Genomic DNA, 25,024 nt, shown 5'->3' with positions numbered 1-25,024 from the left:
TATATATAAGGATTGATACATAAAAACATACTTCACAAGCATAAATTTCACATAAAATACAGTTATACATATATGTATAACTTACAATTACATATATAATTATATATGTATAGTTTACAATTGTACACACATACCTTTCTTTATTTAGCCCTCTTGGGAACATTTTCCAAATTAATAAAAATTTCTTGAGCTAGAAAAGAAAGTCATACTGAGGATGATAACACCTCCCTGTTAACTCTGGATCTCCGGACTATTAAATGCATGAGAAACCATTTTGTTGAGGCCATTGCATTCTCAGGCCTCTTTGTCACAGCCTGTTAGTCTACATCCTAACTGATACAGGAGGTACAGACCCATCCTGGCCCTCAGGAACTGCAGGCCTTCAGGAATACAATGGGCAGTGCCCTAATAAACTCAAAAGCTGTAACTACTTCAGTCTGCCTGCTTACCATTCTGTTGGATTTTTTTCTGCGTTGTCCTTTTTATTCTGGTCCAGGAATGCCCCTTCTTTTTTCCTTCAAACCAAAGAGAATAAAGTTACTTATGCAGAGGTATAAATATAATTCTCTGAGTTTTATATGCCAGTAGTACTCAAGCTTATTTTTCATATTTAGGTTCACAGGAATGGGGCAAAATATGATCAGTGTAGCAATGTGGAGGTTGAGTATAGAGTTCTGTTTTAACTTGGTGTGAGCCTTGGGCCATGGGTTTGGGAAACTATAGGAGATGATCTTCCTTTGAAGAAAATTTTTGATGGAAAATTAACTCTTGCTGCCGCCTTAGAGTGAATGATAACTGCTGTTGCTTGTTCCCTTTTCAAGTGTTTGTTGTGTAAATTCAAATGTGCAATGAGAAGGCACAGTCCTTGAAGCTGATGATGTTATAGATAATATTCTCTAATGAAAGTTGAGAGATATTCTGAGCTCTAATGTAGAGAATTTTCATTATGTAATCATGTAATCATTATAGAATGTCTATATAATTTCATTAAGCAATCTCAGCGGTGCCTCCACCCTGTCAGCCCTCCTTCAGGCTGCAGAGCAGCTGACTCCAGGAACGCTATTGTGACCCCAGAAACTCATCAGTGTCATGAATCTGGCCATCTGGCCCATTTTCAGTCTGATGTGCCCCTTATCAGAAAAGTGACTCCACAATCACTGATTTTCGGAATGTCCCTCATCTCCTCCTGTTCACACACCATGAAAGGGCAGGAGGCTCACCGAAGGGAGCAGTCCCCAGGAAGGGACCATCTCCTTCCTGGATAGTGATCAGGACGAAGGTGGTGGGGGACTGTGAGTGCTCTGTAGATCTATCTTGAAAATTCAGGATTCTTTTGTGACCATTCCTAGGGATGATGCCTCATTCTTTCTCCCTAGAAGCCTGATGGGCACAGCCTTCAGAGTTCCCAGGGGATTCAGAATTAACTCCAGACACATTTTATGAAAATGCTTTTGCTCTACTTCTATCTAATTTTGTAGATGGATGCTCTAACTGAGAAAAGGAGATGATTAGGATAAAAGATGAAGGTACAGCCACTGGAATGGTACAGCAGATTTTGCCGCAGTGAACCAAGAGCAAACATCGAGACATGTGAAGAGGTATGGGGGAAAGAGGAGTACTGGTGATATCTGTCTTTCAGAAGTATCCATGGATCCTTTGTCCAGAAGGAAAACACCCTGCTCCAGTGCTCCCGCCTCTGGGAATACTGAGTCAGCCTCTCTGCACCAGCCATGAGATAGCAGGGGCTGGTCCCAGCTTCTGAAGTCCCACACAGAACCCTCTAGACACTGTCCCCACCCCTAATCTCAATCACTTGTTAGAGGGCGACTGACACCTGGTTGGTGTCATGGACAAAGAGGACAGATTGAACAGACTGTCCTCAAGCAGTCCCCCCACATGCCCACCCTCCCCCCTACACACAAAAACAAATCAAAGATTGAACACAACAAACAGAACTGGGAACTTCAAGGCTTATAGCCAGCCAGGAGCCATGTAGGAGACACTGTTCACCTTTCCCCTGACTAATGAATATCCCACTCAGAGAATCCCAACAACTGTAAACACTTCCTTTCTGGGAGCACCACATGTGCCCTGGGGATTGTGCTTCTTTATGAAAGCCAGGCGTTAACTTGCCTCCCTCATGTAAGGTGACTTGGACCTTTGAGGTGGTTATAAGGGACCTAAATCATTTACAGTTTGTGAAATGTATGTGTGTATATGTGTGTGTAGAGATGGGATCTTGCTACATTGTCCCGGCTAGTTTTTGAGCCCCTGACCTCAAGTGATCCTCCTGCAGTAGTCTCCCAAAGTACCAGGATAACATGAGTGAGCCACCGCACTGGGTCAACCTTTTTAAATGTCATAGGAAACAAATTAAATGGATTTGAACCCATGGGTCTGACTAATCAGAGTGTCTGATGGGTGGTGTCTTCATGGGGAAATTTGCCAGAAGCAAATATGTGGTGTGAGTTTCCTGGGAGGCCATTCTCCATGGCATTTCTACATGCCTCAGAGTATCACCTCAAGGATATTTGAACAGCAAAGCAGCCTTGTAAGGTAGAGATCATGTAGCCTCCAGATTACAGGGCAAAAGTATTCCCTGACCAGTATAAAGAGGAGGACATCTCCCTCAGAAATTTTCCAGAGGAGATGCCTGTGGAAGAGATTTGGCTAAGATCTCCAGAGGAGATGCCTGTGGAAGAGATTTGGCTAAGATCTCCAGAGGAGATGCCTGTGGAAGAGATTTGGTTAAGATCTCCAGAGGAGAGCTGCTTAATATCCCCAGAGGAGAGTTGCCTAAATTCCAGCTAAAAAGATCATGTCTCCCTCAGAGGGAAGGTTGGGCAGGTTTGGTAGCAGTCCCCTTATAAGCCCATGGGTTTCCTCAGTGAAGCATTCCTCCAACGGCAGCACACACCTGTGAGTGCAGCACCCACCTGGGCTTGCTCCACACCACCATTTTCATGGGTCCTTTGGGGAAATAACTGATGCATCTATTCTATATCCCAGCAATTGTGTTTCTAGGTATTTATGCAAGAGATATGGAAAAACAGAAAGACTCGTACAAGAATGCACTCAGGGGAGTTTTCATAATAGCAAAAAACTGAAAATACTCGAGGTGTCCAACAACAGGAGAATTAAAAACAAAATTTGGTATGTTCAGATAATGTTCTCCACTTAGCAACAAAAATGAACAAACTGCGAAGACATCCAACAATATGGATGAATCTCCAAAACATGTCGAGTGAAAGAAATCTCACACCAATGAGAATATGCTATAAAACCTTATTTATACAAAGTTTTTTACAACCCAAATTAAGTTATTATGGTAAAAAAAAAAGAAGAGTGTGATTGCCCCGATGGGTAGTGGGTAAAGATCTACCAGAAAGGGCATAAGGAACTCTTTCCAGGGTGATGGTAATGTTCTGATCTTGATAAGAATTTTGATCTTGCAGAAAAATGCAGTTATAACAACTCATCAAATGGTACACTTAATACTTGTGCATTTCATTGTAAATTTATCTTAACATAAAAACTCTAAATAAGTATTGAACTCTAGTTAATGACATACATGCTGACATATTTTAGGGGGAAGAGTGCTAATGTCTGCAGCCTTGAAATGTTTCAAACTTGACCACCGATTAGTGAGTGGATAGAGAAATGTACAGATAAATAGAAAAGTGATAAAGCAGGAATGATACAGGGTTAATTGTGAATCTATGTGAAAGTATATTGACGTTTAGTGTACAATTCTCCCAAGTCTTCTGCATGCTTACAATTTTCATGATAAAATTTCTGGGAAAAAAAGCTTTTAGAGAGAAAGGACAGAATATTTACCAAGAATTTAGAGTTACAATAAGAGAATAATTTTTATCAGCCACACCATAGATTCCAGAATATAATATAGTATCACTTTACTATACTGAGAATAAATAAATATAGACCCAGAATTTTAACCTATTGAAAATGTTCCATCAAAGTAAAGACAAATTTGTACGTGCAACACTCAGCAAGTTTACCACTTAGAGATCACTCACTAGAAAAACCAAAGAATTCACTTCAGCTAGAAAAAAAGTGAATCCAAAGAAAAAAGAACAATGGTGAGTACACAAAATAATTTTTTAAAATTAAGTAAACATCCACTGTAAAAAATGATAATAGTTTCAAGTTTTATAGTTAAAAATAAAATATTAAACAATAGCCAAAACTTAGAGATGGGGGGTTCAATTTGTAGTGAAACCATGAAAAGATCCTGGTCATCTTTTGGGATTGGGGCATAATTTAAAAGATTACAGTTATTTTATCTTTTTAATTTCCAAACCAGCAGAGAGAAAAGGAAGACTATATAGTTATATGCCAATGCATTAGAAAACAGGAAAGAGATGTGAAAAACACAAATAAAGAATGGTCAACACACAGGGAGGGGAATGTCACACACTGGGGCCTTCGGGGTGGGGGACTAGGGAAGAGATAGCATTAGAAGAAATACCTAATGTAGATGATGGGTCAATGGGTGCAGCAAACCACTGTGGCACGTGCATACCTATGTAACAAACCTGCACATTCTGCACGTGTCCCAGAATTTAAAGTACGTGTGTGTGTGTGTGTGTGTGTGTGTTTGTGTGTGTATAAAAGAACAGTCAACAATGCCACAGAAGATATAGGTTCATATACATCTGGAATCTCAGTATACATATACATCCAGAATCTTAATAAATGTAAACAAATTGAAATTTACCTATTAAGAAACTAGGATTATCAGACAAAATTACAAAAATTAAGTGCAGTTACAAGAGACATAAAAGAAAGCTGAGCAAGAGGGAATTACATAAAGTGAGTGAAAATATTTTGAAAAAACATAAAAGTTTGTGTAACAATGTTAGTACTCAGCAAAAGAGGTTTTTTTTTTTTTTTTTTTTTTGAGACGTAGTTTCACTCTTGTTACCCAGGCTGGAGTGCAATGGCGCGATCTTGGCTCACGGCAACCTCCGCCTCCTGGGCTCACGTAATTCTCCTGCCTCAGCCTCCTGAGTCTGGGATTACAGGCACACGCGCCACCATGCCCAGCTAATTTTTTGTATTTTTAGTAGAGACGGGGTTTCACCATGTCGACCTGGATGGTCTCAATCTCTTGACCTTGTGATCCACCCGCCTCGGCCTCCCAAAGTGCTGGGATTACAGGTGTGAGCCACCGCGCCCGGCCCAGCAAAAGAGATTTTAAGGCAAAAGCATTAATAGGGATAAAGCAGAATGCTGTATAATGATAAAAGAAAAACATCCATTAAGAAGTTATAACATCATGAATAGCCTCAAAATATATAAAGTAAAGCAACAAAATAAGGAGGATTGGAAAATACACAACCATGTATGAGAATTTAACATATTTGCATGCAAATCTAATGGGGCAAACAAAACTTAAATTACTATGGACACAAATTTAAACAACAAAGTTGTGCTTGATAAAGATGTACATGGAGTGAAGTCAGAGCTTAACAAGTAGTTAAAACGTACATTAGTCTCAAGTGGTATAGAGTATTTATAAATATTGACCACACATTAGGATACAAAGAAAATTTCAACAAATTTTAAATAATTGATGAGGTTAATTTTTCAATATGCCTTCTAGGTATCCACTTTCCACTCCTGATAACTAACAGAATACCTCCAAGATTGGAGACATCAACCTGTCCAGAAAAAATACCATAGTTCATAACCTCCCTTATACCTGACATGTCCACCATGTGGGTGGGAGGAGGGAGGTTCTGGAGAAAACTTCTTGAGGAAGTAATAGACCTCTAGGGAAGATAATTTTGCTCTCTATTCTTTCTCTTTCTGATGGCCTAGAACATGGACATTATGGCTGGAGCTCAGCAGGCACTTTGAACAATGATGTAATCTTGAGAGTAGCTGAGCTGCAAGATAGAAGAATCTTCAAAATGCCCAGGCCTGAAATAGCCAAAACAATTTTGAAAAAGAAAAACAGAACTGGAGGTCTTACACTACCTGATTTCAGGACTTGTAAAACTATGGTAGTCAAGATGGTGTATCGGCATAAAGATAGACATACAGATAAATGGAATAGAAAAAAGAAGTCTGGTAATGGACCTAAACATATATGGCCAACTGACTTTCAACAAGGATGTCAAGGCAATTAATTCAATGCAGAAATGATACTTTTAGACAACAATACTGGGATGATTGAATATCCATATGCAAAAAAAAAGAAAGAAAAAAGAAATCAATTCTTATCTCAAACTATAATTTTAAAAACTAACTCAAAATAAACCATAGATCTAAATGTGTGAGCTAACACCATAAAACTTCTTGAAGAAAACACAGAATCTTGAGTAGGAAAAGATTTCTCAAATAGGACCTCAAAATCACAGATTATAAACAAAAAACTGTAAAAGTAGACTTCATAAAAATTTTAAAATTTTGCTCTCTAACAAACACTGTCAATAAAATGAAAAGAGAAGCCACAGACTGTAAAATCTATAACTAATAAAGTACTTGTATCCACTTGTATCTCTTAAAAAACAAATCAACAAAAACCAGATCAACTGTTGTCAAGAACCAGAGAGTGGAGAAAAGACTACAAGTGGACTCTAGGGTTATAGAAATGATACATGTCACGATTGTGGAGTTATTTATACAACTGAATACATTTGTTAAAACAAATTCAGTTATACCTTAAGGTGATGAATGTGTTTCATGTAAATTATAGTTCAATAAAGCAGATAAGAAAAGTGAAAGTGTGGAGGAACATCTACATAAAGAAAATTCTGTTATTGGTACCCTTATCAAAGATTACCTGAATATACATGCATGAGTTTACTTCTGGGTTCCCTATTCTATTCTATTCGTTTATGTGTGTCTTCATGCCACTACTATACTATTTTGATTACTCTTGCTTTGTAACATAGTTTAAAATCAAACAGTGTGATGCCTCCAGCTTTGTTCCTTTTTTTTTTTCACTAAATTACTTCAACTATTTGGGGTCATTTATTGTTCTATACAAATTTTAGGATTATTTTTTCCTATTTCTATGAAAAATGTCATTTATATTTTGATAAAGGTTTCATTGACTTTCCAGATCACTTTGGGTAGTACGGACATTTTAACAATACTCTTCCAGTTCATAAACATGAGATATCTTTTGATTCGTATATTTTTCAATTTCTTTCATCAATGTCATAGTTTTCAGTGTGCAAATGTTTCACCTCCCATTAAATTGATTCCTTTTTTTAATTTTTGTTGCTATTGTAAATGGGACTGTTTTCTTAATTTCTTTTATGGATAGTTCATTGTTAGTGCATGGAAACACAACTTTTCATTGTTAGTGCAAAGAATCCTGCAACTTCACTGAATTCATTTGTTAGTTTCAACAATTTTTTTGGTGGAATTTATAGGGTTTTCTACATAGAAGATCATGTCACCTGCAAACAGAGACAATTTAACTTCTTTCCAATTTGGATGTCTTTTTTTTTTTTTTTTTTCCTTGCTTACTTGCTCTGACTAGGATTTCCAGCACTATGTTGAATACAGACGTCAAGAAGGGGCACTTAATCTTGACAAGGGTGCCAACAACAGATAATGGAGAAAAGACAGTCTCTTCAATAAATGGTGCTGACAAAACTGAATATCTACAAGCAAAAGAACGAAATTAGACACTTGGCTTATACCATATACAAAAATTAACTCAAAATAGATTAATGGCTTAAATGTCAGATATGAAACCATAAAATTCCTACAAGAAAACAGGGGAAAAGCTCCTTGATGTTGGTCTGAGCAATTGGTTTCTAGATATGACACCGGAAACATAGGCAACAAAAGCAAAAGTAAGCAAGTGGAACTGCATCACTCTAAAAAGTTTTTGTACAGCAAAGGAAATAATTTTAAAAATGAAAAGGCAACCTATGGAATAGGAGAAAACATTTGCAAACCATGTATTTGATAAGGGTTACTACCCAAAATATGTAAGAAACTCACACAACTCAATAACAAAAGAAAAGCGTGTCATAACCTGATTTAAAAATGGGCAAAGCATCTTAATAAATGTTTTCCCAAATATGACATATAAATGGCCAATGGGTTATAAAAAAGCACTCAACACCACCAATGATGACAGAATTGAAACCCAAAACCATAATAAAATATCACCTCACACCTGTTAGAATAGCTATTATCAAAAAGGCAAGAGATAACAAGTATTGGTGAGGGTGTGGAGAAAAGGAACCCTTGTATGCTGTAAGTGGGAATGTAAATTGGTACAACCATTATGGAAAACAGTATGGAGGTTCCTCAGTAAAGTTAAAAACAGAAACACATACAATCTAGAAATCTCACTTTGGGGTATGTAATTAAAGGAAATGAAACCAGTATCTTAAAGAGATACTTGCATCCCCATGTTCATTGCAACATAATTCACAGTAGTTAAGACACAGAAACAACCTAAGTTTCCATCAACAGATGAATGGATAAAGAAATGTGATAAGAAGACAGATCTGTGTATACTGGAAAACATATATAAAATAGTATTTCAAATCATGAAGAAAAATCTATTGGGGTTATATCTCTTAATTACTATCTCACATCATACACCAATAAATGAATTTCATGTGTGCTATAGATTTCAACATTAAAAAGTATTTCAAATATTCTAGAAGCAAGTAAACATGTTTCTAAATTATGAGTCAGAAAATATATTAGTAAATTATACATAAAACTGGAAAACCATAAATGAAAAGGCTGACAGATTTGATCAGATAAAAATTTCAAACTTCTTTGGGATAAAAGACATAGGCATATCTTAGAAATATTGCACATTTGATGCCAGGCCACTGCAATAAAATGAATACGGCAATAAGGCAAATAACACAAATCTTTTGTTATGTGTTACACTATACTGTAGTATATTAAGTGTGCAATAGCATTGTGTCTAAAAAAATGAACATACCTTACTTAAACATACTTTGTTGCCAAATGTAAAGCTCACAATCATTGAGCCTTTTGTGAGTCATAATCTTTCTGCTGGTGGAAAGTGCTGCCTGGATGTTGATGGCTACTGACTGATCAGGGCGGTGATTGGTGAAGGCTGAGGTGTCTGTGTAAATTTCTTAAAATCAGACAACAGTGAAGTTTGCTGCATTGATTGGCTCTTCATGAAAGATTTCTCTGTCGCATGCAACGCTATTGGGGAGCATTTTATCACCGTAGATCCTCTCAAACCCTGCTGCTACTTCATCAACTAATATATTCTAAATCCTTTGTTGTCATTGCAACAATGTCCACAGCATCTTCACCAGGTATAAATTTCATCTCAAGGAACCACTTTCTGTGCTCATTGATAAGAAGCAACTCCTCATTCACTCAAGTTTTATCATGAGATCACAGCGATTCAGTCACATCTTCAGGCTCCCCTTCTAATCCTGGTTCTCTTGGCTATTTCTGACACATTTGCAATTACTTCTCCACTAAAGTCTTGAACCCTTCAAAGTCATCCATGAGGATTGTAATCAACTTCTTCTAAATTCCTGTTAATGTTGATAGTTTGACCTCTTTTCATGAATCATGAATGTTCTTATGGCATGTAAAATCGCGAATCCTTTCCAGGAGGTTTTCAATTAACTTTGCCCACCCAGATCCATCAGAGGAATCACTGTGTATAAAGACAGATATTGCATTACAACACACATTTCTTAAATACTAAGACTTGCTAGTTGAAATTACTCTTTGATCCATGGGCTTACTGAATGGATGCTCTGTTAGCAGGCATGGAAATAACATTAATCACCTTGTACATCTCCATCAGAGCTCCTAGATGACTTAGTGTACTGTCAAAAAACAGTAATACTTTGAAAGGATTTTTTTTCTGAGGAGTAAGTCTCAACATTGAGTTTAAAATATTCAGTAAACCACGCTGTAAACAGATGTGCTATGATCTGGGCTTTATTTTACTTATACAGCACCGGCAGAGTAAACTTAGAATAATTCTTAAGGGCCCCAGGATTTTCGTAATGGTGAATGCGCATCGGCTTCAAGTGCGAGTCAGCTAATGCATCAGCCTGTCCTGTGGAGCTTTGAAACCAGGCATAGACTTCTCTCTACCTATAAAAGTTCTAAATGGCATCTTCTTCCAATAAAAGGCTGTTTAGTCTACACTGTAAAACTGTTGTTTCGTGTAGCCACTTTCATCAATGATCTCAGTTAGATCTTCTGGACAACCTTCTGCAGCTTCTACAGCGGCATTTGCTGCTTCGCCTTGCACTTTAATGTTATGAGGCAGCTGCTTTCCTTCAACTTCGGGAACCAACACCAGCTAGCTACAAACATTTCTTATGCGGCTTCCCACATCTTTCAACCTTCATAGAATCGAAGAGAGTTACGGCCTCGCTCTGGATTAAGCTTTGGCTTAAGGAAATGCTGTGGCTGGTTGGCTCTCCTATCCAGACCACTCATACTTTCTCCGTATCAGCACTGAGACTGTTCCACTTTCTTATTATTCACGTGTTCACTGGAGTAGCACTTTTAATTTCCTTCAAGAATTTTTTTTTTTTTTTTTTTTTGCATTCATAAATTGGCTGTTTGCTGCAACAAGCCTAGTTTTCAGCCTACCTCGGCTTTCAACATGGCTTCCTCACTAAGTCTCATTCTTTCTAGCTTTTTATTTAAAGTGAAATACAGGTGATGATTCCTTTAACCTGAGCATTTAGAGGCCATTGGAGGATTATTAATTGACTTAATTTCTTTTTTCTTTTTTTTTGTCTCAGTAAAGAGGAACGTCAATGAGAGGGAGAGAAAGAAACAAGGGAACAGCTGGTCAGTGAAGCAACTGAAACACACACAACATTGATCAGGTTTGCCATCTTATACAAACACAGTGTGTGGTACCATAGACAGTTACAATAGTAACGTCAAACATCATCGTTACCGCTGTTCATGCTACCGTAACAGATATAATCATAATAATAAAGTTTAAAGTATTTCAAGAATTACCAAAATGGGTCAGAGACACAAAGTGAGCACATGTTGGAAAAAGGGCACCAATAAACTTTTTTGACACAGGGTGGTCACAAACATTCAATTTGTAAAACTCACAATATCCTCAAAGTACAACAAAGCGAAGTGCAATCAAACGAGATGTGCCTGGGCCCTAAAGAAACCAAATATGGCAGCACACACAGGCGGCATCTAGTTTATATCATAGATGAGTATTCCTGACGTCCTGAGGCATGGGGGGAAAACAAGACAACACAATAGCAAAATATAAGTTCTAGGCACTCATAGAAAAAGAAACACAAATGGCCAATAACAAATGAAGAGTGCACAACTGCACCAAAAATAAAAGCAATGCAAGTTAGAGTAGGAATGAAATAAACGTTTTTACAGTTAAGTTGGCAAGATATTAAATGATTATAATATCTAGTGCATGTTACATTGATTTAAAGGGAAATGTAACCATTTAAATGTATGCATTTAGACCTATAATTCTTAATGTGCTAATAAAGCGTAGAAAAAATGTGGAAATATGTACAACAAAATTCACAGGGAACATGTATTTTAAAATCAGAAAAAGAAACAGCATAAAGGTGTGAGTAATTTGAAAAATATATAAATTTTTATTTTTGAAGATAAAATAATATAGGGTGAAACATTCTTTTTTAAAAAAAAATCTTACAAAAGGTATCACTGCTGTAATAAATTACCATAAATGTAGTGACCAAAAAAATCACAAATTCCTGGTCTCATAATACTGTGGGTTGGAAATCTGACATGCATCTCACAGGGCTAAAATCAAACAAGGTGTCTACAGGGCTTTGTTCCTTTCTGGAGGCCACAGAGGAGCCTTTTCCAGCAGAAGGTTGCCCACATTCTTTAGTTCATGGACCCCTGCATTCATCTCCACATCCAGCACTATTCTCGCTGACCATTCTTCCATAGTCACATGTCCCTCTTTCGACATGAGGAAATGTTCTCTGTTTTAGGGACCAGTGTGATCTTACCTCAAGATCCTTAACTTAATCACAACTTCAAGGTCCCTTTTGCCATGTAAAGTAACAAATTACAGGTTCTAGGAGATAGGACAGGAACATCTTTGTTTCTCTTAGTATAAAACCTTCAAGAATCTTATGGATCTATTGCATATATCACAGGGATTTCCTCCATGAGACATGAAGCTTCTCCGCAGATCATTCCTAGAAATCCACAAGTCTATTTTTGGATTTTTTTATACTTTAAATTCAGGAATATATATATGCAGGTTTGTTATGTAGGTAAATGTGTGTCATGGGTGTCTGTTGTACAGATTATTTCATCACCCAGGTATTAAGCCTAATACCCAATGGTTATTTTTCCTGATCCCCTCCCTCCTCTAACCCTCTAACCCTCTACCCTCATATAGGACTCAGTGTATGTTGTTCTCCTCTATGTGTCCATGTGTTCTCATTTTGTTACCACTATAAGTGAGAAAATGTGGTGTTCAGTTTGCTGTTTCTGCATTAGTTGGCTAAGAATAATGGCCTCCAGCTCCATCCATGTACCCGCAAAGCACATTATCTCATTCTTTTTTTATGGTTGCATAGTATTCCATGGTATATATGGACCACATTTTCTTTACCCAGTCTATCATTGCTGGGCATTTAGGTTGATTCCATGTCTTTGCTATCGTGAATAGTGCTGCAGTGAGCCTACATGCACATGTGTCTTTATAATAGAATGATTTATATTCCTTTGGTTATATACTCAGTAATTGCCAAACTGTCTTCCACAATAGTTGAACTAATTTACACTCCCAGCAACAGTGTCTATAAGCGTTCCTTTTTCTCCACAACCTCATTTGTATCTGTTGTTTTTTAAGTTTTTAATAAGTCATTCTGACTGATGTAAGACAGTAACTCACTGTGGTTTTGATCTGCATTTCTCTAGTGATCAGTGATGTTGAGCTTTTTTTCTTATGACTCCTGGCTGCATATATGTCTTCTCTTGAGAAGTATCCATTGATGTCTTTTGCATAGTTTTTTAATGGGGTTGTTTGTTTTTTTCTTGTAAATTTGTTTCAGTTCCTTACAGATGATGAATTTTAGATCTTTGGTAGATGCATAGTTTGCAAAAATTTTCTCCCATTCTGTAAGTCGCCTGTTCACTCTGTTGATAGCTTCTTCTGTTGTGCAGAAACGCTTTAATTTAATTAGGTCCCATTTGTCAATTTTTGCTTTTATTGCAATTGCTTTTGGCGTCTTTGTCATGAACCCTTTGCCTGTGCGTATGTCCTGAATAGGTCATCTTCCAGAGTTTTTATAGTTTTGGCTTTTACATTTAATGCTTTAATCTGTCTTAAGACAATTTTTATATATGGTGTAAGGAAGGGGTCCAGTTTCAATTTTCTGTATATGGCTAGCCAGTTATCCCATTCAGTACCATTTATTGAAGAAGAAATCCTTTTGCCATTGCTTGTTTTTGTCAGGTTCGTCAAAGATCAGATAGTTGTAGGTGTTCGGTCTTATTCTGGGTTCTTTCTTCTGTTCCATTGGGCTATGTTTGTGTTCTTGTACCAGTACCATGTTGATTTGGTTACTGTATTAGTTCATTTTTACACTGCTGATAAAGACATACCCAAGACTGGGTAATTTATACAGGAAAAGGGGTTTAATGGATTTACAGTTCCACGTGGCTGAGGAAGCCTCACAATCACAGCGTAAGACAAAAAGAAGCAATACACATCTTACATGGATGGCAGCAGGCAAAGAGAGAGAGCTTGCATAGAGAAACTCCCCCTTATAAAACTATCAGATCTCATGAAGACATATTCACTATCATGAGACTAGCACAGTCTCATGATTCAATTACCTGACACTGGGTCCCCCCATGATTCAATTACCTGACACTGGGTCCCTCCCACAACATGTGGGAATTGTGGGAGATACAATTCAAGATGAGATTTGGGTGGGACACAGCCAAACCATATCAGTTAATGTAGCCCTGTAGTACAGTTTAAAGTTGGGTAGCTTTGTTCTTTTTGCTTAAGATTGCCTTCACTGTTCAGGCTCTTTTTTGGTTCCATGTGAATTATAAAATAGTATTTTCTAGTCCTGTGAGGAATGTCAATGGTAGTTTAATGGCAATAGCATTGAATTTATAAATCGTTTTGGGCAGTATGGCCATTTTAATGATATTGGTTCTTCCTATCCATGAACAGGGAATATTTTTTAATTTTTTTATGTCTCTCTCATTTCTTTGAGCCAAGGTTTTTAGTTCTCCTTATAGAGGATTTTTCACCTTCTTAATTAGCTGTGTTCCTAGGTATTTTACTCTTTTTGTAGCAATATACATCTATTTTTTACTTCTGCTGAGATGACTGAGGGACCCATGACTCATATGCCTCATCTCTTCAAGGAACTTTTTCTGTGAATGAATAATATGACCTTTCACTACTTCCCAGGGAACTGACAAAAAGTCTTGGTTGTCTCTATCAAGCACCCAACCCTGACAGTGAATCTCCTAATCATATCATGTTTTGTGACCTGGATAGGCTGAGAATTTTCTACATCACCAAGTTTTGATCCTTTTTCGTTTAGCAGCTCTTCCTTCAATTTATCTCTTTCCTCTTTCATTTTACTATAATAGGCAAAAGATACCACAACACACAATGACCGCTGTGTTTGGAAATCTTCTTAGCTATAGATCCAGAAAGTTCTGCTTTTCACATGAGTACAGGACAGACCACTATATAATAAGGAGGCCTTTTCAATGTATTCCTTATGCCCTTCTGAGCCCTCACCAGTAATGCAGTTAACCTCCATATTTTTACTAACAGTCTGCTCATGATGATCCAGGTTCTCTGTAAGGCAATATAGACTTTCTCTCCCATGTTCTTCACTTTCTTCTTAGTCCTCACTAGCACAGTAATTAGCATCCACATTTCTACTAAGAACTACTCAAGGCAACATAGGCTTTCCCTATCATACTCATTAAAATTCTTCCAGCCTCTATCCATAGCCAATCCCAAAGGCACACCAACACTTTCAGAAATAGGTTATAGCCAACCCCCACTTCTAAGTACCAAAATCTATATTATTCTTAATTGCTGCCATAACAAATTACCACAAATTTAGTCATTTAAGGCAACATAAATGTATTTTTTTCCAGTTATGTCAGTGAGAAATGTGACATGGGTCTCACTGGCCAAAGTAAATCCTTTCTGCGGGCTGGAAAGGACAACCTATTTCCTTGTCTTTTCAGCATCTAGAGGTCACCCATATTCCTTGGTCCCTTCTTCCATCTTCAAAGCCTGCAACATTACATGTTTTTGGTGATTCTTCCATAGTCACATCTTCCTTTCTCCATAACCAGGAAAAGTTCTCCATTCTTTAATGCCTACAAGATTAGATTGGGTCCACCTACATAATCCAGAATAATCTCCACATTTCAAGGTTCCTAGCTTAGTTGTATCTGTAAAGTCCCTTTTGCCATGTAAGATAGCAGGTTACAGGTCCAGGGATTATGAGGTGGACATTTTAGGGAGGCCATCCTTCTATCTACCACAGTATTGCAAATAATAACAGAAATAGTAACAATGACAAAAATAAAACTCTGGCATTAAAAACATGTTTACAACACCAAAAGCAAGTATTTATTCTTACTTCTTTTCCTCTTGGGTTTGGTACTCCCTAAAGCAGAGTTGCTTCCAGTATCCACAGTATCTAGAAAATAACAACTAGTAGTGAGGAAACAAATTAAGAAATAAAAGTTACAGAGTTTAGGACAATTTATACCATGGAAGGCTTGAGTTTATACAGACGTTTGGATAGTCATTCCTCTCGTCCTTCTAGATGAACCAAAAGCTCACTGAACTGAGGACTAGGAGTCTAGGATGGGCCCTGGGTCTTCTATCAAAAATACGTGCTGCACTAAGAAGAGTAGACCTGCAGTCTTCCCTCCTGACAATTAAGTACCAGGATTAGTTGTCTTTTGGGTGAGGCCTTTCTAAGGTGCAGCAAAGTGACACTATTATCTACCAGCAGAAGTTCACTGGGCTATCTTGGGTTTCATAGAAAATTGGTTAAAACTTAATATACTAATACAATAAATGAGATAACTGCTATTTCAAAGAATATACTTCTATGACATCATCTATATGTAATTAACAGAGCCCATCCTCTTAAATACGACTTTATAATGATCTCTTGCCTCCCTGCAGTTCCCCAAAGGCTCAGGTCAAGGAAATGCTGAGAACAGAATTCTGGACAGACTGGAGCACCTGCCTCCACTCTACTGGGGGTCTGTGGGGCCCACTGAGCCACCCCATCCCACGGCCCTCAGGCAGCCTTGGTCACTTTCCGTCCTTGCTTCTGGGCCTCCTGCCACTTCTTCTGAGAAACACATGACACAGGAACCCTTCTCATTTTCGCATGCTAGTTGCTGTGCTCCTGGGCCAAAATTGTGATTTATAAAGACTTTCTGGTTGACCCCATGATTCTTTTTTCTGCACCCTTGTCGCTCCCCACTTCTTTACTTTTTCCTCTGAAATCTTCTCCTTTCACCACTCCTCCCAATATTTGACTCTTCCTTTAAGTCTCTTTTATTTCCTCTCCTTTTTCTCCCTATCATATCTCTGTTCCTGTTTTCACTATTTTTAAGTCATAATTACCTGGTACATCCTTATGTAGTAGGCTAGAAACAAGCTCTTCTGATTCTTCTTCTTCATTCATTTGGTGATCTTTTAGTTCACTGGAGACTAATGAGAAAGAAGAAAATTATTGTCCAAGGATCCTGAGACAGTGGCCAGAGAAGAGTTTCCAGTGCTGTCATACTGCTCAATGTTATTCTAAGCTAAGATGAAGTGTTCTTTGGAAAAAAATATACCTGCTCCAATAATCACAATACATAACAGAGCCATGCTCTCCCCATGTTATGCACCTCATCCTCCCTTTCTCTACTTCTATTTTTGTACTTGTAGTCCTAGAGTAAAGCAAGAAAACTCTTATCATTCCAGAAAACACAAATGTTCTTTGAAAATAGTAAAAAGTAGCTATTTAAACTCATCTCAATTGGCCATTGACTACTTATATCACTAACCACATTTCTGAGAGCTAGCCCATCAGTGGCAGTTCTACATATTTGAAGCCCAGCCAGTCAGCAACAGCCCCTTCCACAAAGCCTGCATCAATGGCCAAATGCTAAATTATTCATAAACACTCCTGTTTCTGAAGGTCTGGAGTCCCTGAACAATATGTTTCCAAAAACTCTATAAAAAAACCCCCACAGTTTCCTTTTCTATAGAGACTGTGTCTTACAAGCACAGGACCTCCTCCCCCCGGTGCCTTGCTTAGCAAAGAATAAGTCAGCTTTTAGTTTCAGATAAAGAGTGGTAGCCTTGCCCTTCAAAAACTGGAGTTCCTACTGAGATTATCTTGAAGACTCTTGCTGGGGAGTGTCCTGTGGGCCCCTTGGATCCACAAGCATGAATCTCAGGCCACTTGTGTCCAGTTCAGGTCACTTTTCTGACCTATTGCCAAGTGAATCTTTCTCAACAACAACTTGAACTCTGACTTGTTTCGTTGAGCTCTTAGTTCTGAATTGATCTTATTTAAAGATGGGTATACAATTAGATAGAATTAGATATTTGGGGTTGGAAGTCCAGCACTTAGCAAACGCTTTCTCAATTAATGTGCATATTTATCGATTACTTCATCTACTGTTACTTTTCTTTCATCTATTTTTAAAAAGTCTTATCTCTGCCAGGCACGGTGGCTCATACCTGTAATCCCAGCACTTTGGGAGGCTGAGGCAGGCAGATTGCTTGAGTTCAGGAGTTCTAGACCATCCTGGGAAATACTGCAAAACCCATCTCTACCAAAAAAAAGTCTTATATCATGCATGTTTGTTTCTGATTTTCCTATGCTTTCTGAATGTTAGAAGACAGTGATCCAAAGCAAACAGCGGTGGCCACAGTCTGATAAGTCCTCAATCCAAGCCAGCCCCCAAAACTAATGGATGTGGGTCCATTAGACAGTAGCCAAACTGTTCAAAGATGTTTGGTCCCACTTGATCTTGGGTCCCTCATCAAAACCTTCATGAGGACACCTAGTGTCTTAGCAATTTGTGGGAAAAAAGTCATTTTGTTTAGTATATAATCTGGAGTCAACTACAATCATGTAATTAATCGTATGTCCCCTTTTCAGTCTCTGCTTCATTCATGTGCAACCCACCATTCACACTTAAACCGAATATAGTGGCCTCTTTGCTGTTTGTCATGGGATTGTCTTTGCCAAAGCCATATCCCCCCCGACAAAACTTTCACTTCCTCTGTATACTTTCACCACGATTCTAACTCCTACACTTTTCTTCACAACTGTCAAAAATTTCACTGAAGACGACTTTGGCTTACCATGGGGAATTTCTGACATGTCCAAAGTAAGTAACACATTTGACAAGTAGATCTATCAAAGAAGAGAAAAAAAATCACCGAATGTTCTCATGTCTCAACCAGGAACCTGTTACTTTCAGACCATCATCTGAGGAACACTCTTTTCAATAAAACCTCTATAAATGTAATAGGTAGGGATTTATTCTGCAAACGGAACTACCAGATTAAGTGTTCAGAAGAAAGATTGATTTTAGAAGTTCCCTGACCCATGATTTATGTATAGTTGACCTGAACATTAGTATACTTACACTATGCATGATTTGAGATCAGCAAGTAATAAACAAAATAGGTATACCTCACTTCCCTGTACCTCCTAACCAGACACAGACGGGTCTCCTGTCTCCGTCTCCTTTATCATAATCCTTTTCTTTTTTATGTACATAAAAAACAGGCCATAGTTTGTGACCAGCCTGGGCAACATGACCTTCTGAAGTAAGCAAACTGTTCCTCCTAGGAGACCCCCCTAAAAGTGTGAGTGTCCCAACTGCAGAAGTAGGAAAGGGAGACTCTCCTCTCCCGAACACACACCCCCACTGGAGAAGCTGAAGGTCTGTTTGTGGGAGAAGTTTCCGACTTTACCTGGAGCTGAGTGAAATACAGAGATAGAGGAAGCAGCAGAAAGGTGCTAGGAGCTCGCTGGGTCCCCTAGCAGGCCATTCCTGATGGTACCACAGTGCTCCAACTGGAGAGTAGCAGGAGGTAAAACTACACAGGGAGAAAAGTCTCTAGCTGAACTTTGTAACAATTTGAACCGGGTGAGAAGCCTCCTGGCCAGACCTCCAGGGAGGGCACCAATCCAGTGTACAGACTCCACAGGTGGGGAAGAACCAAGCCGTTTTCTTCTGCAGCTGAGAGGCAGATAGTCTGGGGCAGATTTTCAGGCCTGAAAATGGTCTGGGGCTGTTGTGGGGGCCTGGTGGGAGTGAGTCAGGCACTTTGGTTTACATGGGAGCTGGGTGAGGCCTGTGACTGCCAGCTTTCCCCCACTTCCCCAACAACCTTGGATGACTCAGCAGAAGCAGCCATAATCCTCCCAGGTACAAAACTCCAGTGACATGGGATCTCACCCCCACCCCTCACAGCAGCTGCAGCAAGATCCACCCAAGGAGAGTCTTAGTGCAGACACATCCAGCCCCTCCCCAACATAATAATCCTTCCCTATCCATCCTGGTAGCTGAAGACAAAGGGCATATATCTTAGGAGTTCTAGAGCCCCACCTACCACCCGTTACTCCCCCATAATACCACAGCTAATGCTCCCTGGAAAGCACCACCTCCTGGCAGGAGGCCAACCAGCACAAAAATAGAGCATTAAACCACCAAAGCTAAGGACCCCAACAGAGTCCATTGCCCCCCGTCACCTCCAACAAAACAGGCACTCATATTCATGGCTAAGAGACCTATAGATGATTCACATCATAGGACTCTGTGCAGACAGCCCCCAGTACTAGTCTAGAGCCAGGTAGACTCGCTGGGTCACTAGACCCAGAAGAGAGACAACAATCACTCCAGTTTGGCTCACAGGAAGCCACATCCATAAGAAAAGAGGGAGAGTACTACATCAAGGGAATACCCCATGGGAAAAAAGAATCTGAACAATAACCTTCAGCCCTAGACCTTCCCTCTGACAGAGCCTACCCAAATGAGAAGGAACCAGAAAACCAACTCTGGTAATATGACAAAACAAGGCTCTTCAACACTCCCCCAGAATCACACTAGTTTACCAGCAATGCATCTGAACCAAGAAGAAATCCTTGATTTATCTGAAAAAGAATTCAAGAGGTTAGTTATTAAGCTAATCAGGGAGGGACCAGAGAAAGGCAAAGCCCAATGCAAGGAAATTCAAAATATGATACAAGGAATGAAGAGAGAAATATTCAAGGAAATAGACAGCTTAAAAAACAATTAAAAATTCAGGAAACTTTGGACACACTTTTGGAAATGTGAAATGCTCTGGAAAATCTCAGCAATAGAATTGAACAAGTAGAAGAAGGAAATTTAGAGCTCAAAGACAAGGTCTTCAAATTATCCAATCCAACAAAGACAAAGTAAAAAGAATAAGAAAATATGAGCAAAGCCTCCAAGAAGTCTGGGATTATGTTAGATGACCAAACCTAAGAATAATCGGTATTCCCGAGGAAGAAGAGAATTCTAAAATCTTGGAAAACCTATTTGAGGGAATAATCAAGGAAAACTTCCCTGTCCTTGTTAGAGACCTAGACATCCAAATATAAGAAGCACAAAGAACACCAGAGAAATCATCACAAAAAGATATTTGCCTAGGCACATCGTCATCAGGTTAACCAAAGTTAAGACAAAGGAAAGAATCTTAAGAGCTGTGAGACTAAAGTACCAGGTAACCTATAAAGGAGAACCTTATCAGATTAACAACAGATTCTCAGCAGAAACCCTGCAAGCTGGAAGGGTTTGGGGCCTTATCTTCAGCCTCTTCAAACAAAACAATTATCAGACAAGACTTTTGTGTCCAGCAAACTAAGCATCATATATGAAGGAAAGATCCAGTCTTTCAGACAAACAAATGCTGAGAGAATTCACCATTACCAACCCACCACTACAAGAACTGCTAAAAGGAGCTTAAATCTTGAAACAAATCCTAGAAACACATCAAAACAGAACCTCTTTAAAGCATAAATCACACAGGACCTATAAAACAAAAATACAAGTTAAAAAGTAAAAACAAGAACAGAAAAATCACAGTACACAGGCAACAAAAAGCACAATGAATGCAATGGTACCTCACGGTTCAATATTAAAGTGATTGTAAATGGCCTAAATGCTCCGCATAAAAGATACAGAACCACAGAACCAATCACCAATCAACTATCTGCTGCCTTCAGGAGACTCACCCAGCACATAAGGACCCACATAAACTTAAAGTAAACGGGTGGAAAAAGGCATTTCATGCAAAAAGACACAAAAGCAAGCAGGGGTAGCTAGTCTCACATCAGACAAAACAAACGTGAAGGCAAAAGCAGTTAAAAGAAACAAGCAGGGATATTATATAATGGTAAAAAGCCTTGTCCAGCAGGAAAATATCACGATTCTAAACATATATGCACCTAACAGTGGAACTCCCAAATTTATAAAACAATTACTAAAAGTCCTAAGAAATAAGATAAATAGAAACAATAATAGTGGGGAACTTCAATACTCCACTGACAACACTAGACAGGTCATCAAGACAGAAAGTCAACAAAAAAACAATGGATTGAAACTATACCTTGGAACAAATGGATTTAACAGATATATTTCAGCCAATAACTGCAGACTACACATTATATTCAACAGTGCAGGACATTTCATCCAATAACTGCAGACTATACATTCTATTCAACAGTGCATAGGACTTTCTCCAAGATAGACCATACGATAGGCTGTAAAATGAGCTCTTAATAAATTTAAGAAAATCAAAATTATATCAAGCGCTTTCTCAGACCACAGTGAAATAAAATTGTAAATCAACTCCAAAAGGAACCCCCAAAACCATGCAAATGCATGTAAATTAAATAAACTGCTCCTGAATGAGCACTGAGTCAAAAACGAAATCAAAATGGAAATTAGAAAATTCTTCAAACTGAATGACAAAAAACCTCCAACTGAATGACAGTGAAAACCTCTGGGATACAGCATAGGTGGTGCTGACAGGAAAGTTCATAGCCCTAAACACCTATGTCAAAAAGACTGAAAGAGCACTAACTGACACTCTAAGTTCACCCCTCAAGGAACTAGAGAAACTAGAGAACAAACCAAGCCCAAACCCACCAGAAGAAAGGAAATACCCAAGATCAGAACAGAACTAAATGAAATTGAAACCAAAAAATACAAAAGATAAATAAAACAAAAACTAGTTCTTTAAAAAGATAAATAAAAATAATAGACCATTGGCAAGATTATAGCCAAGAGGAGAGAAAATTCAAATAACCTCACTAAGAAATGAAACAGGAGATATTACAACTGATACTACTGAAATACAAAAGATCATTCAAAGCTACTATGAACACCTTAATGCACATAAACTAGAATACCTAGAAGAGATGAATAAATTCCTGGAAAAATACAACCTTCTTAGCATAAATCAGGAAGAATTAGATACCCTGAACAGACGAATAACATGCAGTGAGACTGAAATGCTAATTTAAAAATTACCAACAAAAAAAATGTCCAAGATCAGACGGATTCACAGGAGAATTCTAACAGACATTCAAAGAATTGGTACCAATCCTTTTAACATTATTCCACAAGACAGAGAAAGAAGGAACTCTCCCTAATTCATTCTGTGAAGCCAGCATCACCCAAATATCAACACCAGGAAAGAACATAACCAAAAAGAAAATTACAGACTGATATCCTTGATGAACATAGATGCTAAAATCCTTAACAAAATACTTGCTAATCAAATCCAAGAACATTTCAAAAATATAATCCACCATGATCAAGTAGGTTTCATAGCAGGGATACAGGAATGGTTTAACATACACAAGTCAATAAATGTGATACATCACATAATCAGAATTAAAAACAAAAATCACACAATCATTTCAATCAATGTAGAAAGACACTTGACAAAATTCAACATTTTTTCATGATTAAAAACTCTCAGCAAAATCAGCATCTATGACAAACCCACAGTCAACATAATACTAAATGGGGAAATGTTGAAAGCATTCCCTCTGAGAACCGGAACAAGAAAAAGATGCCCATGCTCACCACTCTTCTTCAACATAGTACTAGAAGTCTTAGCCAGAGTAATCAGACAAGAGAAAGAAATAAAGGGCATCCAAATCAGTAAACAGAAAGTCAAAGAGTTACTGCTGACAATAAGATTGTTTACCTTAAAAACCCTAATGACTCCTCCAGAAAGCACCTAGAACTTATAAAAGAATTCAGCAAAGTTTCTGGATACAAGATTAATGTACAAAAATCAGTAGCCCTTCTACACACCAGCAGTGACCAAGTAGAGAATCAAATCAAGAACTCAATCCATTTTACAATAGTTGCAAAAGATAAAATACTTAGGAATACACCTAACGAAGGAGTTGAAAACCTCTATAAGGAAAACCACCAAACACTCCTGAAAGAAATCACAGATGACATGAAAAAAATGGAAATATATCCCATGTTCATGTATTCAATCAATATTGTGAAAATCATACTGCCAAAAGCAATCACAAATTCAGTGCAATCCCCATCAAAATACCACCATCTTCTTCACAAAATTAGAAAAAACAATTCTAAAATTCATATGTACCAAAAAAGAGCCCACATAGTCAAAGCAAGACTAAGCAAAAAGAACAAATCTAGAGGCTTCACACTACCTGATTTCAAACTATACTATAAGGCCATAGTCACCAAAACAGTGTGGTACTGGTATAAAAATAGGCACATAGACCAATGGAACAGAATAGAGAACCCAGAAATAAACCCAATACTTACAGCCAACTGATCTTTGACAAAGCAAACAAAACATAAAGTGGGTAAAGGACAGCCTATTCAACAAATGATGCTGGGATAATTGGCAAGCCACATGTAGGAGAATGAAACTGGATCCTCATCTCTCACCTTATACGAAAATCAACTCAAGATGAATCAAGGACTTAAATCTAAGACCTGAAACTATAAAAATTATAGAAGATAACATCAAAGAAATCCTTGTATATATTGGCTTAGGCAAGGTTTTCATGACTAAGAACCCAAAAGCAAATGCAAGAAAAACAAAGATAAATAGCTGGGACTTAACTAAACCTGAGAGCTTTTGGATGGCAAAAAGAACAGTCAGCAGAGTAAAGAGACAACCCACAGAGTGGGAGAAAATCTTCACAGTCTATATGTCTGACGAAAGACTAATATCCAGAATTTACAATGAACTCAAACAAATCAGTATGAAAAACACAAATAATCCCATCAAAAACTGGGCTAAGGACATGAATAGATAATTCTCAAAAGAAGATATACAAACGGCCAATGAACATATGAAAAAATGCTCAACATCAGTAATGATCAGGGAAATGCAAATCAAAACCACACAGTAGATGTTGGCATGGATGCAGTGAACAGGGACACTTCTACTGCTGGTGGGAGTGTAAACTAGTACAGCCACTATGGAAAACAGTGTGGAGATTCCTTAAAGAACTAAAAGTAGAACTACCATTTGATCCAGCAATCCCACTGCTGGGTACTACCCAGAGGAAAAGAAGTTGTTATCCGAAAAAGATACTTGTACACGCATGTTTACAGCAGCACAATTCACAATTGCAAAATTGTAGAACCAACCCAAATGCCCATCAATCAATGAGTGGATAAAGAAACTGGATAAAGATACATATGACACATAATACTATGCAGACCTGAAAAGGAATAAACAGCATTTGTGGAGACTTTTTTTTTTTGAGATGGAGTCTCACTCTGTTACCCAGGATGGAGTGCGGGGGCATGATCTCGGCTCACTGCAACCTCTGCCTCCCAGGTTCAAGCAATTCTCCTGCCTTAGCCCCCACTAATAGCTGGGATTACAGGCATGTGCCACCACACCTGGCTAATTTTTTTTTTTTAGTAGAGGCGGGGTTTCGCCATGTTGGCCAGG

General features: G+C 38.2%; 1 protein-coding gene across 2 annotated transcripts in view; it reads right to left on the bottom strand.

Annotated features, from left to right (window-relative positions):
* The window catches only part of SP140 (SP140 nuclear body protein), an 83,706-nt gene that overhangs the window by 22,834 nt on the left and 35,848 nt on the right, over positions 1-25,024 (bottom strand). For both annotated transcript variants that reach the window (XM_008999663.5, XM_008999666.5), the window contains exons 11-13: positions 16,646-16,732; positions 15,639-15,698; positions 450-515 (exon numbers count right to left, since the gene is read on the bottom strand). In XM_008999663.5, coding sequence (XP_008997911.1) covers positions 450-515; positions 15,639-15,698; positions 16,646-16,732 — 213 coding nt within the window. The remainder of the gene's footprint in view (positions 1-449; positions 516-15,638; positions 15,699-16,645; positions 16,733-25,024) is intronic.

This window comes from Callithrix jacchus, chromosome 6, assembly GCF_049354715.1.
Source record: "Callithrix jacchus isolate 240 chromosome 6, calJac240_pri, whole genome shotgun sequence".
In the NCBI taxonomy this organism is placed as follows: domain Eukaryota; kingdom Metazoa; phylum Chordata; class Mammalia; order Primates; family Cebidae; genus Callithrix; species Callithrix jacchus.
Note: the sequence above shows the minus strand (reverse complement) of the source record. Positions and strands in the feature narration are given on the sequence as shown.